The following is a 20,996-nucleotide window of genomic DNA, read 5'->3' on the forward strand; positions in this document are numbered from 1 at the left end:
CTTTGTCAGAAGTTTTGCTGGTCTGTGACGGAGTTGTTGGTGTCTCCTGAGTCGGCTGCAGGGACTTTTCCATCATAATCATTTTAATGTGGAGATCTGTCTCGCCATGCCCTCACTTTTAGATTTGTACAGTGATTACATTTCTGGGGGATAGGAGTTTCCGCCAGGCAGCGGACACAAGATGCATGGCCATCAGAGACGGGCATTGCTTTGTGGTAGGAGTCGCATCTCTGAAAACCAGGTCAGCCAGGCATATTGTGTCCGATGATTTTTCCCACAACTGGGATGTGAAATGTGAAGAAAAATTTAGAAATTGGTTAAAATGAAAACTATTTCTACTGCTAATCTAAGAAACTAAATCTGAAGGAAATGAAAAAGAAAAATCTCTCTCCCCACCCCCTGCCGCCCAAATAACTGGCTAACTAAACTCTAAACTATCAAAGCTAAAACTACCATGTAAACTATTTTCTTTTCTAAAGATTTTCAAAGCCGCAGCACTGCCACTGAGGACTGTAGAAAAGGAACTGAGGGGGGTCGGGTTGTGCGCACACTACAAGAGGCGCCAACACCACAGACAGCTGCTGTGCGCGCACGCCCTAACCGAGCACTGCTACCTAAAATCTCCAATTTCCAGCACAGGGGCGCACCAACACCTAAAGCAGGGCACCCACAGGGACACTACTAGAAGAAGAAGAAGAAATAAGAGCTCCTGATTGGTCTTCCCTGCAACATCACCCTCAGTCACATCTGTCTCTCACCTCCTACAGCAGGAACTGCTTAGCATTCCTGCATGATGCTTAACCTCAGAGAGCGCCCACCACCTGCTTGTGCAACCAGTTATAGTGCACACTAATACAGAGTTGATACCAAGAGCACAGATGGCTGAAGACACTGGGCAGAAGGGGAGACGTTGGCATTTATGCTGAAGGAGCGCCCAGGCATGGCTCCGGAGGGAGGGGTATGTGCTAGAATTACCATTAGTCTCTCTGCATGAGATTACTAGTGTCTTTGATGCCGGGTTGGTCCCAGTAACGAGTCTGGGAGTGGGACATGGCTCCTACAGCAGCTTTGATGCCATGGTAATGCTGGAAATCATCAGTTACATCAATGCCCAGGGGCCCCAAGAAACCACCCCATCCCCCACCCCATGCAGTGGAAATCTGCTGCGGAAGGGGAAAACCCAGCAGCAGTGCCACCCCGTCCCCAGAAGTGTCGGGCAGCCCCCAGCACCCCCCCCCCCACACACAAGCCCCTGCACCTCCCGCCCATGCCTCATCGTGGGCAGAAGCCTTGGGATGGCAGGGGAAGCCCCTGCTTTCCCCCCCCCCCCCCCCCCGCACACCTGCTCTCCCTCCCCCCCCCCCCCCCGCACACCTGGTCTCCGGCAGAAGCCCCTGCGCTCCTCACCCCCCGCACCCCTGTCCTGGCAGAAGCCCCTGCACCTGCATCCATACCCTGTCCTAGGCAGAAACCTTGGGGGTGCCAGGGGAAGCCTGATTGACCCCCCCCCTCACACACCCCCTCCCCACAAAAGCGCAGGGGTGACAGGGAAAGCCCCGGCACCTGGACACCCCCCCCCCCCCCCCCCCGCAGCAGCCCTTGAGGAGCTCTCTCACCGCTGCAGCCCTAGGGCCAATGCACAAGGATAGAGCTTCTTGGGGCTGCAGTGGGGCAGTGGACCCTGGGTGGAACAGGAGTTGGCCCCGGGAAGGGGCAAAAGTCCCCCTCCCCCCACTTGCTCTGGCCCAGGACCCCAGGAAACCTTAATCTGCCTCTGGGTGCCTGGCCTCCCTATGCCAGTACTGGATGGATGATCCCTCCTTTCTGATGTGCCCTAGCCCCACCCAGCTCCAAGGCTTCATTCTCTCCTCATTTTTAAGATCAAGTTCCCAGTCTGTCTCTCCTTGGAAGTGACTCACCGTCCAGCGACCAGCACAGAGGTTCTGGATGGCTCCTGCTGAGGCCTCTAGGATGGCAGGGGTCTTGCTCTCCTTCAGCAGTGAGATATATATCCGGACTACTTCTGGTTGGAAGAGGAGCTCATACCCTAGAAAGTGAGACAGGGAGTAACAGGTAAGGCTTATCCGAGAGGCTCATTAAGTAGCCGAGTAAGCAATGGCCTATCCAGTAGGTTAGACAATTGACACAAGGTGTAGGTTTTGCCTCTCCCCTTCTCAAGTGACTAGAAGTATAAGAACTGGATCAAACCAGTTTAGTTTTTAAACCATTGCCCCACAGCACTGGAAACGCAGACAGCACAGCACTGTGGGTGCCACTCCTGCACTAGTCCAGACAGTTACTTCCGTCAATGAAGTGGTGTTCTGCACTTCAAGCAGCAGCGCACTCAGATAGGTGCTAGAATAATTTTTAAAACCTAAGGGGTTACTAATAAAGGGTAAGGTTTAGCCGTTTGATGCGGAGTGCCCCTTTAAGCCAGTGCTCTTACACCAGGCCAGATTTAGGTGAGGTACTGGTCACAGTAGCCAGCCACAGCAGTGTCCGAAAGCTTGGGAAAAGAGGGAGGACTCAAGCCTCATCACCAGTAGATACTCTTGGCGCCTACAGAGCTAGTTCAAGCAACTGTAATGTTTACAAAAGCCTTTCCTGCCTACACATGAGCACGGCAGGGACACTTCTGTGCAGTTGTGACTGAACACTGTTGAACAGGTCTTCAAGCCAGATCAGCTGGAAGTGCTGATGTTGCAGTGACATCCAGGTGACATTAAGCAGAGGGGTTTGGTCTCCCATCCTGCGAAGTGCTTTACTGAAAGACTCTGCACCCTTATCAGTGGGTATACAAGTCTCATGAGAATCTGTTCCTTTGTTTGGAGTAGGGCTGGTGAAGTTTAATTTGAAATTTTCTTTTTTTAAAATGGCCTTTTTGAAAGCCAAAGTTTCTGCAAAAAAGTTGTCTGAATTTTCTCATTTTGTCAAAAATGGAGTTTAAGTTTATTTCTTCTCCACACCTCATTTTCCAGTGGGGAACAGAGAGAGAAAGCCAAAAGTTCACAGATGTTTGAAGAGAGTTTTGAATTTTTCAAAGAGTTTTCATTCCATGGGTTTCAAACCCTCCACCTTTCCCAACCAGTTCTAGTTCTGAATGTCTGCAGCTCCTGGAGTTTAACACTCACTATTTGTTTTACCAAAAGGTGTAATGTGCACACAGAGTCTTCCTGGTTTCAAAAGAATCTGGGACATTTGCCAATACCACTGCTGTACTTGTTTTGCACAGCAGGGAAGTTAAAGTTAACAGTAGCTACTGGACACTTGCTATGACAAAGGTATACCTGTTATCGCCCTTACCTTACCTAAGTCATGTGTAGCTCCAGTCACCCTTGGTGTTTTTCTGCTTCCCCCACACACCCCAAATCACCACAGTATCTGAGCACCTCATACTCTTAATGTATTTATGCCCAACACCGCTGGGGAGGCAGGGTAGTGTTGTTATCCCTGTACAGATTGGGAACGGAGGCCAAGTTACTTTCTCAAGGTCACAGTATGGCATGGCAAGAAATTGACCCCAAGTCCTAGGCTAGTGCCCTGACCACTGCACCATCCTGCCTCTTATAAGACAAGTAGGAGAGGCTCTTCCCAGAACTCATGTGTGTCATGGCTTTATTATGCTAGGCAGCATATATATTCATGTCATTAGTTGTCTGTATCTCCACCTCTCGTAAAACTGGTCTTTATTTAACTGGCTTCTATTTAATGGAGTTTGAGATAAGATCAGCAGGAGCTGGGGGAGGAGAGACGGGTGGAGCAAATGCACCAGGGAGTATACCTTTTGCAGGGCTTGTTCTTTTGGGAAAGTCCACTGTATCGGCACCAGGCTCTTCTAGAGGTTTTTTGCCTTCATATGGAATGAAAGTAGTGAATACAAGGTATTAGCATAGCTTATTCCACCACCTCCCAGCCAGATTACCCATTACACTTGCCCCAATTAGTGAGAGAAACAGAATAACTCTAGAGGTGCTCTTGGGATAGAGTGGGCATCTCCTACAGAGATCATTCCTTAGCCAGAGTTGTGAACATCCACCCCACATGCACCCACTGGGAAGTGGGCAGAGGAGAACACCCAAACTAACATGTAAGAGGGGAAAAAGACAAGAGTGTACTCACCTCTGGAGAACCACTCATCTATTGGTGAAGTGGAGAGAAGGACAGGAGAGAGAGGAAGCAGGAGAGGAGAGATACCAACAGGATCACAGGGTGGTTTGGCAGGAAAGCAAAGGGGGAGGGGGGAGGAAGAGAAGAGAAGAGATGGGAAAGGCTTGAAGTTAGTGGCGATCCTTCTGTCATTTCCCTGACAACACAGCATATCAACCCACCACAGGGCCCTGAACACCAAGGGCTAGAGATACAGGCAGGGCAGTCTCACTGCTGTCACAAGAGGTCTTGAGGAAAGCAGTGATTTAGCCTTCTTGCCAAAGATTGTTAGTGCATGATAAGAAGCCTCATTTTCCTCCTCACTAAGACAGGCTTTACCTTTGCCTTTCTTGGCACCAAAGCAGCTGGCAGCATGGGGCCCAGCGTTGTTGGCGGGGTTAAGAGGCATTTCCTGGTAGCGCTCAGCGTGCGGGATCTCACGGTGGACTTGATACGATAGGTTCCGCAGCAGGCAGACACAATTCTCAACCAGCTGAAGGGGGGAAGAGAGTGTCATTTACAGTGAGAGACAGCTGGCTTACTGGTCACCTGATACTTCAGAGCCATAAGGGATGGTGTGGAGGTTCAGAGGTCACAGGGAGGAAGGGGCAACTGTTACTTGGCTTAGGGCAGTAGCTCTCCAGCACTTCCATGCTTCAGGCTACTGCTTAAGATGATAATTCCATCACCACCTCCCCAGCCTCAGATCCCCCACCCCACTGCTTGATCCTCAGATTGTGCTTTGCTCTGTGGGCACCAAGGGCTCCGTCACCTGCTGGTGATCAACCCATGGACCAGTGTTTGGATACCATTAATTCAGAGCAGCCTCTACATCCAAGCACAGAAAAATCAGTCCAGGCTTCAAACCATTCTGAAACTCAGTCCCCACCCCCACCTTCAAAACATCAGGTGGCTCCAGAATCTCTCCTCCCCTCCCGGCCCTAGAAGGAAGCTGATGCTGAAAAGGAGGAAGGAGAGTCACAGGAAGGAAAGGCAGTGACTGAAGACAGGTCAGTAGTACATCTCTTCCTAAAGGCACGGTCAGAAACAAAAACAGAGCCAGATGCCAGCACAGGCACTGCTTTGGCCCTCACAGCATGCTCCCATCTACTGGGGATGGGACCGTGTTGCTCCATTACCTTACTGTTACAGTCTTTCTGGCCAATCTCCGACTGGACAATGTATATCAAGGCATCCACCAACCCATCGCACTCACGCAGTTTCCGACGAGCCTCGCTCCGCTCAGAGCTCACGTTTCTAGAGGGGAAGAGAGCACTGGAGGGTGAGACGGCCACAGTGGCAGCACCTCAGAAGGACTAGATTGCTCTCGCGTTCCTGCTCCCCACCAAGCTGAACCACCCAAGTCTCTCCCTGACCTAGAGAAGAACTGAGCTAGACAAGTAATAAGAGGCACATCAGGGACTGATCATGCATCGGAGAGGCGATTAATACCTTCTCATCACCAGCACTACCACTGCCATGCAATTCTGCCTTTAGTCATCCAGACACCAAGTCTGGTCATCGCCCCTTCCCCAAAGAGCTATGGTGAAGAAGAAGCCACCAGCCTCCCGAAGGTGGGAGGGAAATTCCAGTTACAGCACAAGCTCAGCCTGAAGTGCCACAGGCTCAGCTGCCCCCTTCCCGTCGCCGCTCCCGCAAATACCTAAGGCAGCCAGCGGTGTTGGTGAGCACCGACCCCCACTCTATGTGGCGTGGCTTGGAGTCCTCGTTGGGCTCTTTCTCCCAACCGGAGCGCGGGATGATGACCTCGTCAGTGAGGGCATGCAGCGCGTGGTCCACAATGGCCATCTTTATAGAGTCATGAGAGGAGAGATTCCACAACGTCCCTGAGACGAAGCACATGCAGCCAGTGAGACCAAGGGACTACACAGGTCCCCTTCCCCAGCAACCACTCCCAGACCACCCATTACCTGTGATGACCTCAGTGAGGTCCATGTCACGGGCCTTGCGCAGCAGCCGCACCAGGGCAGGGACACCATCGCAGTTCTTGATGGCAATCTTGTTGTCCTGGTCTCGGCCAAAGGAGATGTTCTTGAGGGCCCCACAGGCCCCATAGTGTACCTCCTTCTTGGGGTGGTCCAGCAGCCCTACCAGCACCGGAATGCCCTTCAGCTTTCGCACCTCCGTCTTCACCTTGTCGTTGCGGTAGCACAGGTGCTGCAGGTAAGCCGCCGCGTTGGATTTGACCGCGTCCAGACGGAAATTCAGCATGGCAATCACCTCAGGCAGTTCTGGCTGGCGCCAGTTGGCTGGCAGGGGCCCTCCCTTCCGCAGGCTGTCCAGGCTCGCCAGGCTGCCACGCTCATGCTGGGCTAGGGGGGCCCAGTAGTACTGATCAGGGGCCACCTCATCCACCAGCATATCCTCATAACTCCTGCAGAGGAGAGAGGAACGGGGTTAGAAAGGGGAACAGGGAATAAGCTCCATGAAGGGGAGCGGACCTCAGTCTCCAGCCCCTAGCGCTGGGAAACAGCAGAACCAGAGAGAGGTTAACAACAGAAATTCCATTGAGACACTGGGAGTCTGAGAATGCTAGAAACCATATGCCTCTGCACAGTAGTATCAGCATCCCCTCATACAGGCCCCCAGGACCAGAGAGCTCTTTCCCTCAGTCTTCATGGTTCTTAGCTTCTACAATGAACCATTTCCACTGACATGTAGGGTGAAGGAGGCCAAATGTGGGTTTTTGTCTGCTAGGAGCTGGACTGTGGCCAGCCAGGTCCACACCCTCTTCCCTTCAGCCCTTCAACCTAAGCCATGTGATGGGAGCAGCTCCCTTGGCCTGGACAGATAAGTGTACAATAGCATGACATTGCCCAGGGCAACTGCAGCTACGCTTTCCCCTCTACCCTTTGGGGCAGCATCTTACTAGGCTTATGGTGCCTGACTCAACAGAGCCCTAATCTCAGTCAGGGCACCTGGGTGTTACATCAGTACGTCATGATTATCCTCAGAGACCCTAAAACACACAGAAGCAGCAGCTCTACGTCCTTAAGACAGGGAAGGGTCTGCTGAACAGTTCCATCCTCTGGCCACTAGAGGGCAATGTAAATCCAGATAAGTCAGAGACGGAAGCCACCTATTAGGTCATTAAGCCTGCTCTCCCCATACTAGTGAAGGATCGCTCCTATTTAGCATTCTCCAGAACCTTGGCCAGGCTGGTTCTAAATGTTTAATGCAAAGAGGACTACAGAATTACAGAGTCATTAAGGGGTACAGACTCCTGTTAGTAGCTGGGTCAGATTTCAAGGGTACCCATTCCTATGGGACACAATAAATAGTAATAGTGATGCATCAAGACAGTCAATTCCTCCTTTTCCCAGGAGTCAGTGTGTAATGACTTTGAAGCTACCAACGCGCACCGCTTAAGCGCAAAATTGCTTTTGACAAAATACTTTGAGAAGCCGAATGTGGACAGAGATGTTTCCACATAACTAATGTTGAAGTGATCACCCCATCAACTGGTGTGGGGGGGGGGGCGGGGGAGGGGAAGAGAGAGAGAGAGAGAGAGAGAGAGAGAGAGAGAGAGAGAGAGAGAGAAAGGAGAACTTAAAAAGCAAAACAAAAATATTCTCCCTGAACAGAATGTGGCTCTGATCCTGGCCTAGGTGCTAATGCAATACAGACAAAATTACAGCGTTCCTACATGGGGACCAGCAAGGGAAAAGCCTATACCAGGGGTAGGCAACCTATGGCATATGTGCCGAAGGCGGCACGTGAGCTGATTTTCAGTGGCACTCACCTGGCCACCGGTCTGGGGGGGCTCTGCATTTTAATTTAATTTTAAATGAAGCTTCTTAAACATTTTAAAAACTTTACTTTACATACAATAGTTTAGTTAGATATTATAGACTTATAGAAAGAGACCTTCTAAAAACATTAAAATGTATGACTGGCACGCAAAACCTTAAATCAGAGTGAATAAATGAAGACTCGGCACACCACTTCTGAAAGGTTGCCGATCCCTGGCCTATACGCATGTTAGCACTGGAGTGGGACTCTGGAGGAGATGTCACATCAGTTCCCAGTCCTGACACAGACACGGTCAGCCTGACCAAGTCTCTGCACATCTGGGCTACCCTTCTTCTGCAGAGTGGAGAAAACACTTTTCTCCCATACTTTGATTTGGTCTGTTTAATCACACGACAGCCCTACTTTGTTTCAATCCCTACAACGTTGAAATTAAATTGATCATCCCAGGCACAAAAATATACTCCTACTTGCCTGTCCTTTTATTATGAGAACAGGAAAGGTATTTGACAAGGAACACGCATGGACAAAAATGGATTTGCCCATTTACTTGGATTGCAGATCCAAGAAGCCTAGTTTAAAAGTAAATCCAGTTTTAAGAAAGAGGCGCTGCCGTAAGAGGCTGCTTAAAATGCCTTGCACGTGCAGTACCCATACAATACAGTGTTCACACAGGTGTCAACCAGGCCTGAAACATACCAGCACAGTTATGTCAGTATAAGCACTAGTATAGACACACCTATACTGACAAGAACGGTTATACCAGTATCGTTTGTCAGGGAACTAGCGTACGCTATGCCTGTAGAAACCACTTTCTGTCACGCTGTACAAGCTGCACCTACACTAGGAGGGCTTGCCTGCAAAACTGTTCTAGTCTAGACAAGACCCCAGCTAGGTCCTGTACCTTGGATCAGCTTTGCCTAGAGGAGTATTTGACTGATCGTGCACTTGTCTCTTTGCATCTGATCACGCCTAGGACATGCCCACTCTTACAACACAACCATGGATTATCTGAAGGGTTTCTGATTCCACTCACTGGTGAGCATGCTAGATATGTATTAGCCAGAAGGAGTAATGATCTGATCAGTGGTACAGCTTCAGGTCAGACCAGTTACTCCTGTTGGGGTGGCAATTCTGTTTGAGAGTCACCCTCGGAAGCCATTTTGATTGGCAAGTTCTGGTCAATGGAGATTTTGCTGCTTCGCCACGATCAGTGGTTACCCTGCAATCCTGTGCCCCACAGCCACGTGCCATGGTGGACAGATTGCGTGCCACGTCACCCTATGCAGTCTGTGACAAAAGGCTGAAGCTCTAGCGACAACACCTGATCTCAGTGACAAGCCACCCTGTAGACTGTTTGTTCCTATGCCACGGCTGTGGTCAGGACGGAGTACTCCTTAACGGTTACATCTGCTAACCCCAGTTCAGCTAAGTATTAAGCAGCCACCCTCAGTTGGGCTGCATCAGGACACTGGCAGTTCTGAATGCCTCTTGCTACTGTGAAAGGTCAACTTGTTTCTATTGACTCAGGACAATCCAAGTGTTTCCATGGGAAAGCGAAGGAGGAAAGAATTCATCATCTACAGCGCTTTGATCTCATTCAGTTTCGCATGCTGAGGATTTGCGTGCCCTTAACAAGTTGCAACTAGACATGCAAGATGGACCCATGTCGGTCATGGCTGATTATAGCTAGTAGAGACACTTGGGGGGGGGGAAGGAGAGGGGAGAGAAGGGAAGAGAAGAGAAGGGATTGTTAATGGACTTCCTTCAGGAGGGCAATTCGCCAAGCACACTTCAAAGTAAGTAATGTTTAGGACCTTGCTCAAAACAAACATCTTGGGGCTGTTAATCTTGCCAGGTACCATCCCCAAAAGTGGGAGATTTGAGACAAAAAGGTAATTGAGATAGTGGTGATGAGCCAACACCAACAATGCTTGGATTCCATGGATTTCTGTGATCTTTATCAGCCAGTCTGTGGATAAAACAGAGCCTGTTCCACAGCTGGGGAGCTGGAGGACAAGGGCATGGCAGCCATACAGCTTCTGCAGTTTGTGACACCAGTGATGACAGAGTACTGCTAGCTGCCAGGTGCAAGGATACGGACATGAAGCAACCTTTCAGTGAGTTCAGTCCTTCCCAGATGAGAGCCCATGGGGCTGTGCTAGGAGATTGGGGCATACTCTGGGAAGAAGAAGCAGAGTTCATCTAGTGCCCCTTCCTGTTTGGTGTCTGCATGAAGCCAACAGGGAGCTTGAGAGCCCGTTGCAGGTGCTGCAGCAACCCCAGGACACTTGTCTATATCATTCCTTTCACTGAGTATGGATTTTACAGCCTCCCACTCCTCCCAGACAGAGTGGGGGACCTGGATGGAAGAGAGGCTGCTGCTCAACCTAGATAAGGCATCAAGATGCCAGAGGCCAGAATGGCTGCAGACCAGGCTGCTCAGAAGAGGTTTCTCATTCCCAGTCCAGGCTCAGGACTAGCAAGTTGGATCCCTCTACGCCAGTGGTTCCCAAACCCCTGGGGGATCACAAAATGTTACAGGGGGTTCTCGGGAAAAAATTCCCTAATGGCAGACAGAGCTGTCCTTAGGGACCCCAGGCAGCACGGGACCGGCAGCCCGGAGCCCCTGGACTTCCAAGAGCTAAGCAGATCAAAGCAAGCATTGCTATCACACTGAGGAGATTTAAACTTCAAGACTCCTTATAAGAAATGGAAAGGAGATGGATACTTTTTTGCTGTTTTTAAAATTAAATAGGCAGCTAATCTTGTTTTTAAAATTATTATGAAGAACAAGTTTAAGCTTTGTTGTAACGTGTGTTGTTTGCCTGGTCTGCTCAAGACCTGAATGCTTGTGTAGCAAGAACTCTGAGTTGGCTTCTTAAATACCTTCATGCTGTTTCATATCTGATACTCCTTGATGAAACATAGGAGCCTTGTCTTATAACAGGCTTATTCAAAGTGATAAGCTATGAAAGTGAGATCTTGGAAGAATGTTGCCCTTTTCATAATGTAATAAAAATACTGTAATGATATAGTAATTTATAATAAATAGCGTGTAATAAGCATGTCATAAAAACAAATTTTATATTTCCAAGATCACTGCTTTTATAGTTTATACTCAGGTAAAAGAGAAAATCCCTGGAAATATTCATTTTTAAGAGGGGGTTCGCGAGACTTGACATTTTAGTGAAAGGGGTTTACAGGTTGTTAAAGTTTGGGAACCACTGCTCTACGCTGAGTGGCAGGGCTTCTAGCCTTTGGAATTCGTTCCCCTTGGCAGCCCAGAGCCAGAGCTAAGTGACCTTCAGATGCGAGTGGGGTTAACGGGATGCTGAACCAGGCCTTTATAGTTTCATTCTCTGCAATCAGAGACCAGCTCTACAGCAACATGCATGCTAGGAATTTTACTGAGCATTCAGCTTGGGGGCTCAGATCCCCTCAGACACAGCAGCCCCAAGGCAGTGAGTAAACCTAGAGCGTCTCAGCTAAAAGGAGCCAAGACACTTGCACAAAGCCAAAGCCTTTCCACAGGTTTTTTTTTTTTAATATTATATATAAACACACACACACACACACACACACACACACACGAGAGCAGGTTGGAGCATCAAATACTTAGATAATATTTAAGTGCAGGCAACAACTTCCTGTGGGGCTGTTCCTGTCTGGTTCCCTTCCTCACATTGGCTCCTCAGTTTATTCTGTGTAATAGTACATTAGCAGCCCTCCTAGGACAATACAGTGTCACAGAAGCAGCTATGCCTAACTTTTATAGGACCCCAGAGTGCAGTCATCCAGTCAAAGCAACACTTGGCTAATGAGCAAGGGAAGTGACTGATCTGCACAAGGCACAGGGGAACCAACTGCTATTGTCAGATTTGACCGCTTCTCCCCCACAGGGTGTTCCTTCAAGGGGCTGTGCAACCCACGTCAGCCACCAGACCAAGAATCAATCCTCCTCCAGCCTGAAACCTCACATCCTAGGATCCCAGCTCAGTGGTAGCTGCAAGTTTAAGCCTACTCTGCGCTGAGAAGTTCGCATCTACATCGATGCACAGCAACAATGGATTGGTGCTGTTGTGCAGTGGCATGAACCAAAATGCAGCCTTTGCTATCAAACTATTATTTTGTTCAACCCAAGCAGACTCAGGCTTGAGGGCCAGGCTCAGAGGAACAGAACCCCCTGCCAAACTGGCAGGGCGCATCTTGACAAAATGCAAAGGAGGCGGGGGGGGGGGAGAAAGAGAGGAAACCAAGGAGTCGCAGGACTCAGAATCAGTCCCTGTCTTGCTCATTAAACTTTGCCCACCAACATCAAAACCATGGGGCATGCTATCAAGAGACAGTATATCCAGAACAAAACCCTCTGGACAGTGCACAATAGCTCTGTAGAACTCATTGCTGCAGGAGGTTAAATGCTGCAACTGCGTAATTTTAGAGTCAGCTAGATGCCAATTGGGCAATCTATGACAATTAGGCTCTGACACAGGAGTAATAACCACAGCCCCAATACACACACAAGCTATTAGTAGTTGCCTCATGGAGGTACACACCTTTGTTGGAATCACCCACTGCTGGGCACTAACGGAGGGAAGGGAAGGGGCGCATAATACTCAGAGGACAAGTGGTCTGCGACAGTGCGTAAAGCCTGCTGTTCCTACCTGAGTCGCCGCCTGGGGTCTGAGGGAGTCCCCGCCCGCCTGGCAGTGCCATAGTCCGGCATCATCCCATAGTCCATGTCTTCGTAGCCAATGCTGCGCTGGTCGTCTTCCAGCCCATATGGCTCTGGGTGAAAGCGGTTCAGGTCCACGTTGCTCCCCCCTACCCGCACCTGTGGCTGGGGACCGTAGATATCCTGACGGCTCGGGGCCCGGTAGCCATCCATGGCGGGACGGTAACGTTCATCGATACGGGTCACACGGGACAGGCTGCCATAGCTGTGGTCGCTGCCAGGGTAGCCGTCCTCATAGGGGCGACCGTAGCCATCTGGGTAGTGGTAGTTACGGGGGAGTGTGGCGGTGCCAGGCTGGCCCAGGTAGCTGCCAGGCCCCCCGTTGCCATTTTTACGGAAGTTCCTGTCCACTGTCTGGATGTAGTTATTGGAGACAGGAGAACCCTCCACAGGCAACCCATCCGGCCCAACGGGGACCTGCTGTACTGTCCGCGTGGTCACAGTCTTCACCACCTTCTTCACCTGAACAGATGGGGAAAAGGAGATGCTCTCAGATTACAAATGCAAGGGCTGCTGATGTCCCCTAATCATCCCAACTCCCCTGCTATCTCAGGCCTTGACTCCCTGAGCTCTGCTTGTGCCCCACCATCTTGACCAGTAGCCCTCATCCCCAGCCTTAGTTAACAGTGCTACAAAAACATGCAGGATAGAAAGTTTAGTGCATATGCCGTCTCACCAACCCCAGGGGAGGGGGGGGCAAGATCAACACTACTGAAGACAAGACAGTCCCCTTTCTTTTACTGTCCCTCACCGTGGTCTCTGTGCGCCGGGTGGTCCCATCATCAGATGTCTCCACTGAGACAACAGACATGGCGCCCTCTGGGTCCTCCTCCATGGTATACGTCTCCTCCACAATCTGGCCTGGGTCCTGCATCCTGGGGATCGTGCTGTAGAGGAGGTGGCTGCGGTCCTGGGATGAGGGAAGAGCACACCAAGTCAGCCCAGATTGTGACCAGTGCCAGCTCCCACCCACAGGAAACATTTGTGTGACCTTAGCTCTACCTGTACTGTCTAGGCAAGGATGCACTGAGCCATCTCCTGGCTAGAGCGGCATTTCCAAAACAGTGGGTCCCAACCCATCAGTGGGTTGTGGGAAGAATCTAGGTGGGTCACCTGTCATTGCCCCCCATCCTCACAGGCCCCAGAAGCTCCCTCAACCCCATTCTAACTGTTGCTAGGCTGGCACAGTAGGCAGAAGCAATGATGGCCAGACCGGGGGTAGGGGAAAGCCAAGCAGGGTGCTCTCCTCAGCTTGATGCAGGGGGAAGATGGATTGCATGGTCCCCTTGTTGGGAGGGAGATGTGTCAGTTGGGAGGTCGTGCATAAAGGAAATAAGAGGATCTCTGAGCCTGGAGGGCTGTTCTGTGTTTCCTGTTGGATCTGGTCTTCCATTCTCATTTAAAGGAGTGATGACTGAACTACATGGCTGTAGCAGGAGCCCTTAGAGTTCTCGATCCACAACACGGTCAGGGCAGGGAGGGGGGTCCCCCCCCCCTTTAAATGGAAACCACTGGCTACAAGGAGACTGGTCCTGTGCTGCTGCTGCCCCCCACCCCCATGTACGTGATTGACTGGAGAGCCCAGCTCTCCAGCACAGAGAGGGGTGGGGAAGCCTTGCCAGCAACACCTAGAAAGATGGGTCCCTTCCACAAAGAGGAAAGACCAGCCACCGAGCCCCTGAACTCAGGCCTCGCCCCCTCACCCCCAACAAGAGGTCCCAGCTCTTCCCAGAAGTCCTTTACCGGTGGTCCGTTGAGTTTCAGATCTGGAAATTTCTGCCTCTCCGGGTCAGCATCGCCCAGGAAACGGCCGTTCTGAAACAAGCCACATCAGCTCATTATAATGCTTCCTTATCCATTGCCTCCGATGCATCATCCTGTTGCCTCCAAGCAAGAAAGGCCAGGCCCCATGCCCTTGGGGTTAGTGCCCCACTCCACCTTGTGAAGACTGTACTGACTGCCTCACACCCTAGTCTCAGCTCCAGACTCAGCAGCGGCCAATTCCAGTGCCCCAGAGGTTAGCAGCAGGTAGAGGTGGTAAGAGCAGCCAGGATGATTCCATGCCCCGAGATCTCAATGCCCCTGGTGAAGTGACAAGATCTGGGCATGGTGCTGCAAAGGTTGGTGCTACACAGCCAAGCAGGAGACTAATGCTGTTCCCCAGTGCAGTCTGGGGAGTCCCCAAGAGGAGTTAATAAGCAGCCATCTCTAGTGCTCCACCCTCCAGACATCCCAGTGCTCCACATGGCTGCCAGACTATTCAGAACTCTATGTACCTCCTACCAGAAGGGCTAACGCTCCCTTCTGAGCACGCACACCCCAACTCCACCAGGGAGAGAAGAGACAAGACATTTCACATCTTCTTTTGATGTGGAGCCACAGGCCACCAGATGACACATCCCAGGATCTCAGGGAGATTAGAGGGAACAGCGTGGGGAGTCAAAAGCAGACCACAGAGCATAATGGCTTTTCACTGCCTATGATCTTCACACACACACACTTCTCCTCCCACTTACGGCCCAGGGAACTGTTCCCCCTGCCTTTGAAGAATATAAATCCCAGCTACGTTGGAGTTAGACAAGTGGAAGTTTCTCTCAGTAGCACCAGAATCCTCAGCCAGACAACCAAACCCTCTATGCCCAACATTGCCAGTGCAGCTGTCCTCTGGCCCTTTAAAACAGGGCACAGAGGGTCTTGACTTCTACCCCTTAACAAAACCCAACAGACGATAGCCACAAGAGCAGAAAGGAGATCAAGCCAGACCCACCGCAGCAGGGAGTACAAGTTAAGAGCCCTGGTGACTCAGGCAGACTCTTCCCTCATCCCCTCCTGGCACTTGCCCTGTCCCATTTGACTACTCCATGTTTAAAGGTGGAGCCTGGGACTTCACAGTAGGGTACTGAACCCCCCGGTCTCTCCCAGCATCATGCAGGTGTGTGTTGCAAAGTCATTTGATCTCTTGGTCTCAGTCCCCCATCTGGAGCTCAGCCTGCCACACAAGGCTAGGGGGTGGATAAATACATTGAAGATTATGAGGTACCCAGATACTTAGACAGTGGGGGGCCACATAATCACAACATAGCCTCTAGATTGGTGCAGCAGCAGATTCTTGGGGGGGGGGGGGGGCGCACGCACACTTAGCTAGAGCCCAGACTGCCACTCAAAAGCCCCCTGTGAGAGTTCTTGGACTCTGCCAGCCACATCCCCAGGATGGGCACTTTGCAAAACAGGCGTCACGTCACCAGGTTAGAGAGGATACCAGGCAAGCACCCCAGGAGAGCAGAGATGCCAATACCTCCTGCCTCACAACTAGTTACAGGGCTTTTGGGGCAAGGGAGCCAGAGGCCCCTGGTTTTCTGGGCAGGGCTGCACCTGTTATGGAGTCCCGATCCACGAGTCTACAGCACTATGGAGATTGGCTCATGTATCTGTTCCCCAGCACACTAATCCTACACTCAGATGTATGGGGAACCTCCATGAATCAGTGAAGGGGTCAAGCAATGCCACCTCACACCCCCAGACCTGCAGTTCATCTGGTAAATTCTTACAGCAGTTACTCAAATCCATTAGGTGTGGAGACAGCTCCTCTGGGAGGGGGCAGGGCAACTCTGATAGGAGCCAGACTGCCAGATACTCCTCCCGCGTCCACCATAGTTCATGCAGGAGCAGCCATAAGGGCTCTGCCGAGCCCCGCGTGCCCACCTCTCCCCAAGGGGGGGTTTACCTGATGCCGGCGGGTGAGGGTGCCGTTGGCCATCGTCTGGCTGGCGTCCTGTGGGGAGACCCGGACGCGCTCCAGCTGCGCCGAGACGTGGCGCCGCTCCTCCTCCAGCGCCCGGGTCAGCTTCTCAAACTGCGCCTCCTGCTCCTTGACGGAGGCCAGGATGCTGGCAGTTGACTCCACTTCCGAGTCGTCCATGCTGATGAGGGCCCCACACGGGGGGGAGGGGGAGGGAGGGTGTAGGGCACGGGGTGTGTGAGAACACCAGGGTCAGACGGGTGAGGGGGGAGAAAGAGGGGAAGGAGCCCCTCACTTCATGGCACAGTTGAGGGAAGGAGAGAAGAGATCAGAGGAGACAGATGAAATATCAATCCCAAGGCCAGGTTCTCTCAGCACTCAAAGAAAGAGCAAATGTCAATTCTGCCACCCTCCCCAGTGGACAACAGCGGCTGGTCAGCCCAGGGCAACTGTCCTGCCATACATGGAAGAGTGTCACCTCTACTTCAGAGTGGTAGCCATGTTAATCTGTATCAGCAAAAACAACAAGGAATCCTTGTGGCCCCTTAGAGGCTAAGATTTATTTGGGCATAAGCTTTCATGGGCTAAAACCCACTTCATCAGATGCATGGAGTGGAAAATGCAGTAGGCAGGTATAAATACACAGCACATGAAAAGATGGGAGTTAGTGAGTGTGTGTGTGTGTGTGTGTGTGTGTGTGTGTGTGTGTGAGGGGGGGGGGGGCAATGCTAACAAGCTAATTCAATTAAGGTGGAAGTGGACTATTCACCCCTTCTTGTCAACTGTTGAGAATACCAAGGAAGGGGAAATCACGTTTGTAGTGCTAATGAGGCCAATCCAATCAAGGTGGCCCATTTCAAACAGTTGGCAAGAAGGTGAGCATCAGCAGAGGGAAATTAGTTTTTGTACTGACCCATCCACTCCCAGTCTTTATTCAGGCCTAATTTGATGGTGTCCAGTTTGCAAATTAATTCCAGTTCTGCAGTTTCTCGTTGGAGTCTGTTTTTGAAGTTTTTTTGTTGAAGAATTGCTATTTTTAAGTCTGTTATTGAGTGTCCAGGGAGATTGAAGTGCTCTACTGGTTTTTGAAGTTTATAATTCTTGATGTCTGATTTGTGTCCATTTATTCTTTTGCATAGAGACTGTCCGGTTTGGCTCGTTAGCAGTGACCCTCCCTGCCCCCACACACACACTTGGTAAGGCATCTCCCATCTTTTCATGTGCTGTGTATTTATACCTGCCTACTGTATTTTCCACTCCATGCATCTGATGAAGTGGGTTTTAGCCCATGAAAGCTTATGCCCAAATAAATTTGTTAAGCCTCTAAAGTGCCACAAGGACTCCTCGTTGTTTTTACCTCTACTACAGGAAACCCTGATCTGTGCTCTCCGCTGCTTCTGCCCTCAAGTCTAGGAATGAGACTTTTCAGTCTTCCTTCTTTGACGAAGGCCTCACCAGGATAGGATCTGTACGTGCAAGGCAGTTCTCTACCCCCCTGCCCCAGTCCTGCCAGAGACAGTCTTCTCTCCGAAGAGATCCCCGGGTGGATAGGAAGGGAGCCAACCCTGATCAGGAGAGAAGCCTGTGTAAGTAGCCTAGAGGGAAGTCTCCAAAGCCAGTAGTGCTTAAAACACTCCCATTTTATTTGAGGGCCATCCAACACTCCCCTCTTACGAACTGGGGGAAGGAAGGGTGAGTGACACAGTCATAAGACAGGTGGTGATAAGTCCGGCTGGAAGGGAGAGAGGAATCATAGGCCCCTCCACCAGCTCCAGGTGAGAAGAGGCCCTCTAGGGAGGTGTTTTGACTAGAGTTTTGGTGGATATCTGCTCTGGTAAGGGGAGAGGCTTCTTGCCACCCCATTCATTGATGGAGGCAGAGTGCTGCAGTTTAGAGGATTACCCACTTGCCAGTCCATGCTAATTCAGGCCAGAGTTTCACAAACCCCATTAGACACTGTTCCCCTAATGCCCCATGAGGAACATTCAGCTTCCACATTAACTTTAGACAATATGAATCTCAACCCAGTGAGACCAATGACACTAGGACAACCTGCGAGGAAGGTCTGTGACCCTAAATCCTAAAAAGGCAGGTGTCACCCTGCCCTCTGACACACCTTCTGTATTTGAGAATTACATAGTGAAAAAAGAAGAAATCAAAGATTTTAATTAAATATTAAAATAAACAGTTTTCCATACACACCTGTAAGGAAGGAAGGTCGGATTTGATTGGCTAAGGCACAGCACAGCCAGGTCTAGATGTAAAAAATCATGGGAGAAGCAGCCCAGCCACCACCAGTGAGGAAGCAGGAGGGAAGAGAGCTGTAGACAGAGTCGAGGAAAACCAGAGTGAATATAACAAAGGGAAGGAGGGAGGCAGGCAACAGAGGGCAGGCTGGAACTGAAGGGGATTTTGGGAGGGGCCATGGAATTGCTCAATGTGATCTTCAAGTACCATTTCCACCCCCTTCTGCAAGGGATTGGGATGGTCATGGGAAAAGAGAAGCCTCATTAGTCGGGGCTCCTCTGGGTCAGCTCGACACACCTTGTGCAGCATCCAACACAGCAGATCTTTACTTCCCGCTGCAAACTGGCTCTGACTAGACCTGCCCCAGTGCTGCCTACCCAATTCCAAAGGTCACCGGTCCCCACTACCTCATACCATCGTCCACATGTACTGCCACTAGCTCACCAGGGGAAGGTAGCCCTTCACTGGCACCCTCCGCACTCACTCTCCTGAGGAAACTTACATTAGAGTCGAGGGGTGGGTGCAGGGCCGGCTCTGGCTTTTTTGCCGCCCTAGGCAAAAAAGCCACCCGCCGCCCGCCCCCCCCCCAGCGCAGCAGGGGAGGGCGGCGAGCCCCCGGCGGCCAGAGCGCCGGGGGGAGGGCAGCGAGCCCCCGGCGGCCAGAGCGCCGGGGGGAGGGCAGCGAGCCCCCGGCGGCCAGAGCGCCGGGGGGAGGGCAGCGAGCCCCCGGCGGCCAGAGCGCCGGGGGGGGGGCAGCGAGCCCCCGGCGGCCAGAGCGCCGGGGGGGGGGCAGCGAGCCCCCGGCAGCTCTCTGCTCTCCCCGACCGGCCGGAGCGCCATGGGGAGGGCGGCGAGTCCAGCCGGGGCCCCGCTCTCGGGCTGGAGCGCCCTGCCACATCGCCCCAAGCACGTGCTTGGTGGGTTGGTGCCTAGAGCCGGCCCTGGGTGGGTCCCCCTCCTTCACCCATCTCAGAGCCACCACATCCCAACATATCTATTAAGATATTTCAGCAACAGATACAGCCATGGCAGGGAGGGCGGACATGCGGGGACTAGTCTGGCCTCTGCACCAGCTGCCTGGCTTGCTTTCCCACGCTCCCCAGCAAGAAACCAGTTTGTGGAGAGTGGGCCGCATATAGGCTGTGACCCAATGTTACAAGGAAGATAGTCACGGTTTGAAGAACAGACACAGGAAGTCTGTGCTGCATTTCTTCCTCCTGCTGATGTCCCCCAACCCATTGTACCCTGCTATTCCAACCCTGGGCTCCACATATGCCCCTCAAACGCAATATACAGCAAACCCAGTTACTCCAATGCACAGATCTCTAAAGCAGAGACCTTCCAGTCATTTCACTTGTGACAGTAAAACCAAACCAAGCTTGCCCCTTTTAGCAGGTCTTATTCCTTCATCCTCCAAGACCTCTTTAGACATACAATAGCTTTCTTGGCTTCAGTTCTTATCAGGCACCACAGCACAGAGAGGACTTTGAGCCCAGCAAGAGATTTTTAGTTTGCTTTGGAGACAGTCTGAATTGCATTTGAACATTTGGTGGCCTCCGCCCTGTAATCTTCCTTCACCAATAAAAAAAATCCAGTTCTACTGCTGGGCACATGCTACGCACGAGCAGATGAGACCATGATATGCATGCACACACCCATCCCTACCAGCACTGCCTCCTCTCCCAACACACAAGTCAGTTTGCTTTATCTTCCAGCACTCATCCTAGTCCAGTTGGGTTGCAATGCAACAAGAGGATAGGTACCTGCAAAACCTAACAGGCTTGCTGGGCTTTTGCAAGGGCGTGGGGGAGGGAGATCCCAGCATAAGCTAGAAACTACCTGGAGCCCAGCTGCTGGCATCATGCAATATCAAGATCTAAGCTTCAGTTAATAATAATAATAATAAGTCATTTTTCAAGCCTTCATGATTAAGAAAATCTTTGAGCTGTATCTTGATGCTGCGACACCAGTCTGAGCCCACAGAAAGCCTGACACAGCTCGGGAGCATGCAACAGTTTTATTATGGCTTGCCAGAGTGGTCTTAGTGCCCTCCCCCCGCCCACACACACCCCTCTTCTGCTCAATGGGGGAATACTCCCTCCTCCAGGATGGGCCCCTTTTCCACATGTAAACTGGGTCATGGTTTTGGGGTGAGAAAGAGGCCTCAGTCTGTCTAGAGACGAGTGCTTGCAGGCTGCCTGCTAGCCCCAAATGGTTGGTGTGAGTGACTTTCCACTGCCACTCTAAGCAAGGGTGAGGGCTGGGCCCCAGTCTGCCCATGGACTCCAGTATTTATGGGGTACTGGGGCACAGACCTGTACTTAGAGAGGCTGCAAGCCAAAGCTTTGAGACAGGGCA

General features: G+C 51.4%; 1 protein-coding gene across 13 annotated transcripts in view; it reads right to left on the reverse strand.

Moving 5' to 3' along the window:
- Positions 1-20,996, reverse strand: part of CTNND1 (catenin delta 1) — a 56,975-nt gene that overhangs the window by 11,408 nt on the left and 24,571 nt on the right. For 4 of the 13 annotated variants that reach the window (XM_065591296.1, XM_065591295.1, XM_042852604.2 and 1 more), the window contains exons 3-14: positions 18,594-18,712; positions 16,377-16,685; positions 14,396-14,467; positions 13,404-13,562; positions 12,582-13,114; positions 6,078-6,541; positions 5,810-5,993; positions 5,286-5,403; positions 4,486-4,639; positions 4,120-4,137; positions 3,782-3,850; positions 1,920-2,047 (exon numbers count right to left, since the gene is read on the reverse strand). In XM_065591296.1, the coding sequence (XP_065447368.1) occupies positions 1,920-2,047; positions 3,782-3,850; positions 4,120-4,137; positions 4,486-4,639; positions 5,286-5,403; positions 5,810-5,993; positions 6,078-6,541; positions 12,582-13,114; positions 13,404-13,562; positions 14,396-14,467; positions 16,377-16,571 (2,094 nt within the window). In that variant the 5' untranslated portion in view covers positions 16,572-16,685; positions 18,594-18,712. The remainder of the gene's footprint in view (positions 1-1,919; positions 2,048-3,781; positions 3,851-4,119; positions 4,138-4,485; positions 4,640-5,285; positions 5,404-5,809; positions 5,994-6,077; positions 6,542-12,581; positions 13,115-13,403; positions 13,563-14,395; positions 14,468-16,376; positions 16,686-18,593; positions 18,713-20,996) is intronic. The other 9 variants (XM_065591297.1, XM_065591299.1, XM_065591298.1 and 6 more) reach the window with 4 other exon arrangements.

Source organism: Chrysemys picta, chromosome 4 (assembly GCF_011386835.1).
Source record: "Chrysemys picta bellii isolate R12L10 chromosome 4, ASM1138683v2, whole genome shotgun sequence".
Taxonomy (NCBI): Eukaryota; Metazoa; Chordata; order Testudines; family Emydidae; genus Chrysemys; species Chrysemys picta.